This window comes from Lethenteron reissneri, unplaced genomic scaffold, assembly GCF_015708825.2.
Source record: "Lethenteron reissneri isolate LAM-NWPU_2019-01 unplaced genomic scaffold, ASM1570882v1 scaffold_1473, whole genome shotgun sequence".
Classification (NCBI taxonomy): Eukaryota; Metazoa; Chordata; class Hyperoartia; order Petromyzontiformes; family Petromyzontidae; genus Lethenteron; species Lethenteron reissneri.
Genome location: NW_026891194.1, coordinates 26,806 through 37,358, shown reverse-complemented (window position 1 = coordinate 37,358; position 10,553 = coordinate 26,806). Strand labels below are relative to the sequence as shown.

Here is a 10,553-nt window from a genome sequence, read left to right as displayed (position 1 = left end):
TAGAGACCCACAGACTACTCACACAGTAGAGACCCACAGACTACTCACACAGTAGAGACCCACAGACTACTCACACAGTAGAGACCCAGACTACTCACACAGTAGAGACCCATAGACTACTCACACAGAGACCCACTAGACTACTCACACAGTAGACCGACCTCACAGTAGAGACCCATACTACTCACACACACACAAAGAGGCACATGTAATGGGTTCAATTGAAGCGCACACTTGAACTTGGAGGCAACCATCCCGGAGGGCTGCTACAAGCAACACCTCCTCTGCCTCCCTAAAAAAGCCTCAACACTAAATAAACTTACGAAATACTCTGAGGACTGAAAATCCTACATCGCCACAAATCCCAGCCTTCAATATTGAAATCACAAAGCTAATCAATCAAGCCAAAACAGAACGCAGGCACGAGTTTGTTGAATCTTTTGATCATCGCCAAAACTCATCAAACTTTGGAAGATCATCGAAGCCTTAAACGGACACTCCAAACCCACCACCCAATTGTGCAATCAATTTCAACAACAAATCCGTCATCAACAACAACAACATCACCAACCAGAGGTGAAACTCGCTATCAAAAAGCCAAAAATTATTCCGCAATTGGTCCGGATGGCATAGCTATGCCCGATCTCAAACACCTCGGCCCCCCTTGGCATCGAGTTTCTCGCCTCCACCATTAACGCCTCGCTCCCAGTGCAACCTCATTCCGGCCATCTGGGAATCATCGACAATCATCCCACTTCCAAAACCCAGCAAAGACCTCAATCAAGCGACGTCCCACAGGCCGATTTCCCTACTTTACTTGAAACGCTCTTCAACCAAATAGCGCCACCACATCGAAGTTGAACCACTTGCACACCGCTGCCACCATGCACCATCACCACCACCACTACTACCACTACTACCACCACTACCACTACTACCACCACCATCACCACTACCACCACCATCACCACTACCACCATTATCACTACCACGACTACCACCACCACTACCACGACTACAACCACTACCACCACCACTACCACCACTACTACCACTACTACCACCACCACTACCACCACTACCCACCACCACCACTACCACCACCACTATCACCACTACCACCACCATTACTACTACCACCACTACAACCACCATTGCCACTACCACCACTACAACCACTACCACCACCACCACCACTACCACCACTACCACCACCACTACCACCGCTACTACCACCACCACTACCACCACCACTACTACCACCACCATCACCACCACTACTACTACCAACACTACCACTACTACCACCACCACTACCACCACCATCACCACTACTACCACCACCACTACTACCACCACCACCACTACCACCACTACCACCACTACCACCACCACTACTACCACTACCACCACCATCACCACTACTACCACCACCACTACTACCACCACCACCACCACTACTACCACCATCACCACTACCACCATTACCACCACCACTACTACCACCATCACCACCACCACTACCACGACTACCATCACCACTACCACCACTACTACCACTACCACCACCACCACTACCACCACCACTACCACCACCATCACCACTACCACCATTACCACTACCACGACTACCATCACCACTACCACGACTACCACCACTACTATCACCACCACCACTACCACCATTACCACCACGACTACCACCACCACTACCACGACTACCACCACTACTATCACCACCACCACTACCACCATTACCACTACCACCACCACCACCACCACCACTGCCGCTGCTCCCCTCTCACCGCCGCAGGGCTCGCTGTGCGACCACCTCAAGCGCTCCACGCTGTCGTGGCACGAGCTCTGCCACGTGGGCGAGACGTTGGCACGCGGCCTCGCCCACCTCCACCGTCACGTGCACGGAGGCAAGCCGGCCATCGCCCACCGGTACGTCGCTAGCAGGCCGCCCACGGATCACCGGGGGGTGGCGGCGGTGCGGGTGGCGGAGTGGGTGGGGGGCCCCTGCCGACCTCGGGTTCGGACTCCGCCAGAGGTCGCAACCGGGTACCCGATACCCGTACCCTACCCGAAACGAGTGACAAACGGTGACTCACCGGTGACTCACGGCCTACCCGTACCTGGCCGGGTACGGGTACGGGTACCCGTTTGCGACCCTGGTGCGGTCGGGTACGGGTACACATTTGCGACCTTGGTGCGGCCGGTTACGGTTACGGGTAAGGAATCAAAACCCGTTTGCGACCTCTGGACTCCGCTTGCGCCTCACGCAGCCCCCTCTCACCCTTCGACCGCTTGAACGCGTCACCGTGCCCCCCCCCCGCCCCCCCCCCCGTCTCTCCCGCAGCGACTTGAAGAGTAAGAACGTGCTGCTGAGGAGCGACCTGTCGGCCGTCGTCGCCGACTTTGGCCTGGCGCTCAAACTCCAGCCGGATTGCCCGCCCGTCGACATCCCGCGGGTAAACACCGACGCCGGGGCCAAGAGGCGGAGACGCCAAGAGGCGGGAGGGTGCCGATAGAACCTCGTTTGCCAGAAGAAAAAATTTGATAGTTGTTTTTTTTTTACCCTTTTATCTGTGCAACAAGACTAGGCTCTCTGGAAAGCTGTCTCGGGTGTGGACCAATAAACTTCAAGGACAGTGCATATAATCATCAGAGTTGTGTTTTTTGTTTGCATTATGACTGCAGGTATTGCGGTCTATGCAAACATGACTCCTCTTAAAAAAAGGTGTCAGTTTTGTTGCCAGACAGAAGGGTAAAAAAAACAGTTATCATATTTTTTACTGGCAAATGAGGTTCCAATGGTGTAAATGCTTACCCCGAGCTCTCATACTCTGATGGTGCATTGTCTTTGAGTTGTGCACCTTTTGGCGTCATCTGGTCCAACACCATGTGAGACTAGGCTCTAAGGAAAGCTGTCTCGGGTGTGGACCAATCAACTTCAAGGACAGTGCATACATTATCAGAGTTATGTTTTTTTTGCATTATGACCGCAGGTATTGTGGTCTATGGTGTCAGTTTCATCGCCAGATAGAAGGGTAAATATAACCCGTAAAAACAAAGTTTTTCACTATAAATCCTTTATATGCGTGGCGGCTAGAGTCCTCTCGTCCTCTGGCTTGAGATGGCTGCCACCTATGGGTCAGATGATTGTCTGCAGTATTAAACAATTGGTAATTAAATTTTTTATTTGTTTTCCCTAAACAGTGTAAAATTTTGGAAAAAAATTTTCACGAACATTAATTGTCTCGCACAACGAGTCTGTGTGCAAAATGTCAGCTCGATTGGATCACGCGAAGTGGGTTAAAAAACGACCGAAAGGTTTGCACGGTCGTAAGCGCGCAAGCAAGCACGCAAGCAAGCGAACTTAATATAAAGGATTTAAAAACCAACGATCAGCTGGAGAGCATCGTGCCGAGCGTGACGCCGCCGCCGTTGCACCCCGCCGCAGGTCGGCACTCTCCGCTACATGGCCCCCGAGCTGCTGGAGGGCGCCATCTGCTTGCAGTCCGACGCCTTCCTTCACATCGACGTCTACGCGCTGGGCCTGGTGCTGTGGGAGATCGCTACGCGCTGCACGTCCAGTGGCGGTGAGCGGAGGTGGCGGCGTCGGCCCCAGGGGCGTGGTGCTGGCCGGTCCTGGTCACCTCTTGTCACACGGTGCCGCCCCACGTGATGTGGGTGGGGGGGTCTTTCTGTGTGTGTGTCTGGTCTGTGTGTCTGTGTCTGTGTGTCTGTGCGTGTGTCTGTGCGTGTGTCTGTGCGTGTGTGCGTGTGTCTGTGCGTGTGTCTGTGCGTGTGTCTGGTCTGTGCGTGTGTCTGTGTGTCTGGTCTGTGCGTGTGTCTGCGTGTGTCTGTGCGTGTGTCTGTGCGTCTGGTCTGTGCGTGTGTCTGTGCGTGTGTCTGGTCTGTGCGTGTGTCTGTGCGTGTGTCTGTGCATGTGTCTGTGCGTGTGTCTGGTCTGGGCGTGTGTCTGTGCGTGTGTCTGTGTGTGTGTCTGGTCTGTGCGTGTGTCTGGGCGTGTGTCTGTGCGTGTGTCTGTGTGTGTGTCTAGTCTGTGCGTGTGTCTGTGGTCTCAGTTAGCTGATGAAAGTTCTCGACCGTCCAACTTTCAAAATGCATCATGGATGCATGCCGGATCCAAGCAAGAACATCTGCTGGGCTACATAGTGATGGATCAGCGGATGCGGGCCCATGTCCTTGACACCAGGACCTACCGTGGAGCTGATATGCCCTCTGACCATCGACTAGTCATCTGTAAGATGCGCCTGCCATTCTTCCATTCCGGTGGTGGGTGGACACCCAGGACCCCATTCCAGCCTAAGGTGGCCTGGTCTCAGCTAGCTGATGAAAGTTGCAAGCGAGAATTTCATCATCGCTTGCAGCTGGGGTTGGCATCGTCCCCCATTCCACCTGATGTCGAGGGTAAATGGGCGAGGTTTAAGACTGTGACTCATGCAGCTGCAATGGCTGCTTTGGGTACACGGTCCAGACCTCCCCAGAAACCCTGGCTGACAGAGGAGGTGCTCAGGATAGTTGAGAAAAAGTGACAGGCCCACTCTCATCGCCTACAGCATCCCACGTCAGAGAATGAGGAGGCTTACCGCAGCCTTCGCTCGGAAGTTCGGAGAGCCGTGAGGCGCTGCAAGGATGGGTGGTGGTTGCGGGTTGCTGAGGAGATGGAGTCTGCCTCAGTGGCCCGCGATCACAAATCACTATTTAACTCCATCAAAAAAGTAACCTGCAGCGCCACACCTATTACCATCACTAGGGGAAAGAACGGTGATCCAATCTCCGACCCCCAGAAACAGGTTTGCAGATTTGCTGAGCATTTCTGTGAGGTCCTGGTGGAGGGGAAATCCCTCAACATGGAAAACATCATGGCACAAAGTGGGGATGACCATGCTGAGGCTGCGGTGCCTCAAATATTGGAAGAAGAAGTCACCCCCTGTGAGTGGCTGGCTGAGGTGCCATCTGTTGAGGAAGTACTGAATGCGATCCAGAGTCTGAGACCAGGAAAGGCACCAGGCAGAGATGATCTCCCAAGCGAAATGCTGAGGGAGGGTGGCGTTTGTGCACAGACTGCCCTATATGACATCATAACAACAGTCTGGACCACTGGACGGGTTCCGCAGGATTGGAAGGATGCCCTGGTGGTCCCCCTCTTTAAGAAGGGGGACCGCACAGACTGTAACAACTACAGGGGCATCTCCCAATGCAGTTTCAGGAAAAGGCGGTCCTGCACAGATACCATATTTTCCTTCTGTCTGCTACAGCAGATGTGTAGGGAATTCCAACAAGACCTACATCTCTGCTTTATTGACCTGGTCAAGGCCTATGATACCATCAGTAGGCCTGGGCTCTGGGTTGTTCTTCGTGCTTTCGGAGTCCCTGACCCTCTGCTCACCCTCATTAAGGACCTTCATGATGGTGAGTGGGCCCGGGTAAAACTACGTGGCCGGGAGTCAAAACCATTCCCTGTACACCTTGGGGTGTGACAGGGATGTCTTCTGGCTCCCACATTATTTAACATCTATTTTGACCACATCATTCGTGAAGCCTTCAATAGCTGTACCGGAGGAATTTCCATTTGGTACAGATATAATGAGAGGCTGATCAATGCCCGGGTGCGGTCAAGGGATGGCTTTCTATTGCTCAACCACGTTATGTATGCCGATGATCTGCTAATTACTGCTCACTCGGAGGAGGAGGTGGAGACGCTGCTGCTGAAACTGGAGCGTGCCACTAAAACTAAGCACTTGCCTGGGTATTTTGTACCATCAGACACTCCACCCCCATAACTCCCAATCAGTTGTGGAGAGAATGGAGAGTTTCCCATACCTGGGCAGTGTGCTCATGACCGGTTCCGGTTTAACAGCAGAGGTCTCACTCCGAATCAATCGAGCAGCAATATCTTTTCATCGGTTGCGTAACGCTGTGTGGAAGCTACCTGGTCTGTCGCTCCGCACGAAGCTTCAGGTCTTCTCAGCCACGGTCATTCCCTCCCTTCTCTACGCTTGCGAAACGTGGACCCCCTAATGGAGCATCTTCACCGGTTAGAAACATTTAGGCTGGCCTGCCTACGATCCATCCTGGGTTTAACCAGGCTGGAATGTGTGAGGAGCTCACAAATCCTTGAAAGATCTGGGCAAAGTCCCATCGGTGAGCTCCTCCGGCAGGCAAGGCTGCGTTGGCTGGGTCATGTAGCCCGCATGCCCAGCCACCGCATGCCTAAACAGCCTTTGTTCGGCCGGATCGAGGGGGCTAAACGGGTGCGGCACGGGCTAGAGAAGAGATGGAGTGATGTGGTACAGGAGGACGTGGAGCTGAGTGGACTTGCTGATGCCTGGTACCAGCGGTGTCAAGATCGGCCTCTGTGGAGGAGGCTCGTGAAGGACGCTACTGGGCAGTTGGAGGCAGTCGCCCTCCAACAACAACGGAGGGCGGAGGGGCGACGCTCACAACAACGAGCGGAGCGCCGGGTGGCTAAAGCACAACGAGTTGGCACAGTAGGGGGCACAGGTGGTGCATCAGCCACTCATCTCAATCATCTCAGTCAGTCGACCCGTGGCACCTGGATCTGCCTCCTTGACCTCCTGCCAGCGGGCGTTCGACAATTCACGTCGCCTCAAGGTGCACATGGCCTGGCACAAGCGTCGTGGTGACATCACCGCCACTTTGTGGCGAACGGCGGTTGTTGTTGTCTGTGTGTGTGTTTTTGTGTGTGTGTGTTTCTGTGTGTGTGTGTCTGTGTGTCTGTGTGTGTGTGTGTGTGTCTGTGTGTGTGTGTGTCTGTGTGTGTGTCTGTGTGTGTCTGTGTGTGTGTGTGTGTGCCAGGCATGCTGGGTGAGCATGTGTGTCTGTGTGTGTGTGTGTCTGTGTGTCTGTGTGTGTGTGTGTGTGTCTGTGTGTCTGTGTGTCTGTGTGTGTGTCTGTGTGTGTGTGTATGTGTCTGTGTGTGTGTATGTCTGTGTGTGTGTGTGTGTGCCAGGCATGCTGGGTGAGCATGTGTGTCTGTGTGTGTGTGTGTCTGTGTGTCTGTGTGTGTGTGTGTGTGTCTGTGTGTGTGTGTGTCTGTGTGTGTGTCTGTGTGTGTGTGTATGTGTCTGTGTGTGTGTATGTCTGTGTGTGTGTGTGTCTGTGTGTGTGTGTGTCTGTGTGTGTGTGTGTGTGCCAGGCATGCTGGGTGAGCACCGCGCTCCCTTGGTGGACGAGGTGGGTGAGCGCCCCACGCTGGATGAGCTCCGGCACTTCGTGGTGGACGGCAATGGCCGCCCAGCGATCCGGGAGGCCTGGCTCAAGCACCCGGTCGACGTCTCACTCAGTCACTCAGTCACTCACTCAGTCACTCACTCACTCAGTCACTCATTCAGTCACTCACACACTCAGTCACTCAGTCACTCAGTCAGTCACTCACTCACTCACTCACTCAGTCACTCACTCAGTCACTCACTCAGTCACTCACTCAGTCACTCACACACTCACACAGTCACTCACTTAGTCACTCATTCAGTCACTCACACACACACTCAGTCACTCACTCAGTCACTCAGTCACTCACTCAGCCACTCACTCACTCACTCAGTCACTTACACACTCACTCAGTCACTCACTCAGTCACTCACTCAGTCACTCAGTCAATCAGTCACTCACTCACTCAGTCAGTCACTCACTCACTCACTAACTCGCTCACTCTCACAGACTCACTCACTCAGTCACTCACTCACTCTCTCTTTCTCACTCACTCAGTCGCACACTCACTAACTCGCTCACTCGCTCACTCGCTCACTTACTCACTCAGCCACTCACTCACTCAATAGTGCTCTCATTCACTCAATCACTCGCTCGCTCGCTCGCTCGCTCACTCACTCACTAACTCACTCGCTCACTCCCTCACCCACTCACTCACTAACTCACTCACTCACTCACTCTCACTCACTCTCTCTTTCTCACTCACTCAGTCGCTCACTCACTAACTCGCTCACTCTCTCTTGCTCGCTCACTCACTCAGTGACTCACTCATTAAGTGACTCACTCACTCACTCACTAACTCTCTCACTCACTAACTCTCTCGCTCACTCACTCAGTTAGTCACTAACTCTCTCACTAACTCGCCCTCTCACACACTCACCCACTAACTCTCTCTCTCTAACTCTCTCACTCACTCTCCCACTCTCTTTTTCTCACTCACTCGCTCGCTCACTCACTAACTCGCTCACTCGCTCGCTCGCTCACCCACTCACTCAGTCACTCACTCACTAGCGCTCTCATTCACTCAGTCACTCGCTCGCTCACTCACTCACTCGCTCACTCAATCAGTTACTCACTCAGTCACTCCTTCACTCACCCACCCACCCACTCACTCAGTCACTTACTCAGTAACTCACTCATTAACTCGCTCACTCCCTCACCCACTCACTCACTGACTCACTCACTGTCTCACTCACTCACTGACTCACTCACTGACGCACTCACTGGCTCACTCACTCTCCCACTCACGCACTTACTCATTCAGTCACTCACTCACTTTTTCTCTCACTCACTCACTCAGTCAGTAACACACTCACTCACTCCCTCACTCACAAACTCGCTCACTCACTCGCTCACTCACTCACTCACTAACTCTCTCACTAACTCGCCCTCTCACACACTCACCCACTCACTAACTCTCTCTCACTCTCCCACTCTCTTTCTCACTCGCTCGCTCGCTCACTCACTCACTAACTCACTCGCTCACTCAGTCAGTTACTCAGTCACTCCCTCACTCACCCACCCACTCACTCAGTCACTTACTCGCTCACTCACGAACTCGCTCACTCGCTCACTCACTCACTCAGTCAGTCAGTCACTCACTCACTAACTCGCTCACTCGCTCACTCACTCAGTCAGTCAGTCACTCACTAACTCGCTCACTCACTCTCATAGACTCACTAACTCACTCTCTCCCTCACTCACTCGCTCGCTCAGCCACTCACTCACTCGCTCACTCACTTACTCGCTCACTCACTCGCTCGCTCACTCACTGGCTCATTCACTCACTGGCTCACTCACTCGCCCACTCAATCACTCACTCTCTCACCCACTAACTCACCCTCTCCCTCACTCACTCGCTCACTCACTCACTGGCTAACTCACTCACCCAATCACTCACTCACCCTCTCACCCACTCACTCACTCGCTCACTCACTCACTCACTGGCTCACTCTTTCCCTCCCCTCCTCCTTCCCTCCTCTGTCATCCCTCCTGGTCAATGTTACTAGGGCGCAGATGTTGACTACCTCACCTGGTCTACGGGAAGACGTGGGTTCCATCCCGACCCTGACGATGTCTGCCGCTGTATTTGAAGTTGCGTTTTAACCTCGGCTGATGGTCACTCATCCAGCAGCAGATTGACCTCGTGGTGGCTTGCTGGTGGTGGTGGTGGTGGCGGTGGTGGCGGTGGTGGCGGTGGTGGCGGCGGTGGTGGCGGCGGTGGTGGCGGCGGTGGCGGGGGTGGCGGCGGTGGCTTGGTGGTGGTGGTGGTGTCTTGGTGGTGGTGGCGGTGGTGGTGACGATGTTGGTGCGTGACTCCCAGGGACTGTCCCAGCTGTGTGTCACCATGGAGGAGTGCTGGGACCAGGATGCGGAGGCTCGCCTCTCGGCGCACTGCGTGGAGGAGCGTCTGGCGCAGCTGCGGACCGACCCGGGGCTGCCTGGTGGCAGCGGTGGTGGTGGTGGTGGCAGCGGTGGCACCACAGCCGCCCCTCCACCCACCACCACCGTCACCGCCACCGTCACCGCCACTCCACCCACCACCACCACCACCGCCCCTCCACCCACCACCACCACCGTCACCGCCCCTCCACCCACCACCGCTATCGTCACAGCCCCTCCACCCACCGCTATCATCACCGCCCCTGCACCCACCACCACCGCTATCATCACCGCCTCTCCACCCACCACCACCACTATCATCACTGCCCCTCCAACCACCACCACCACTATCATCACCGCCTCTCCACCCACCACCACCACCGCCAGGCCCCTCCGCTCCGACCCCATCGTCCTTCTCTCCAACGCGACACCCCCGTCACTCGTCGTCGCCCCCATCGAGGAGTCAAGCCTCTAGGCCGGGGTGGGCGCGGTGGGTAGGGGTGGGGAGGGGGGGCTCCGGGGGGGTGGGGGCGCTGGGGGGGGGGCAGCACGCAAGGCCCCCCACGGCGTGAACGTGGCACGGCCTGACTGCAGAGGCTTTTTCACTGGGCCTGCTTAAACAGGCTTTACTAGGCCTAACTGGACAGGCTTTACTAGGCCTGACTGAACAGCCTCCACTAGGCCTCACTGGTCAATCCACAGCTGGATGAGTGACCATCAACATTTCCTATACTGTTGAAGTCCTATCGTGTTTGTGTCTTGTGTTGTTTTTGTCGTAACGTTCTGACACCGTGCCCCCTACTGGACATCTGTGACACACCAAGAGCTTTACAGCTCTTCGGATTCCTCCGGTGTTAATAAAGACTTTGACATCACTCTCAAATGTTTGTCATTTGTAAAGCTTC

General features: G+C 54.6%; 1 protein-coding gene across 1 annotated transcript; it reads left to right on the top strand.

Annotated features, from left to right (window-relative positions):
* Positions 1-1,813: 1,813 nt before the first annotated feature.
* On the top strand, positions 1,814-9,784 carry LOC133362434 (activin receptor type-2B-like; the record flags this gene model as incomplete). Its single annotated transcript, XM_061581379.1, has 5 exons — positions 1,814-1,947; positions 2,363-2,460; positions 3,450-3,605; positions 7,193-7,323; positions 9,590-9,784. Coding segments are annotated over 5 exons (714 nt in total), but the record flags the coding sequence as incomplete, so codon positions are not given.
* Between the last annotated feature and the right edge of the window lie 769 nt (positions 9,785-10,553).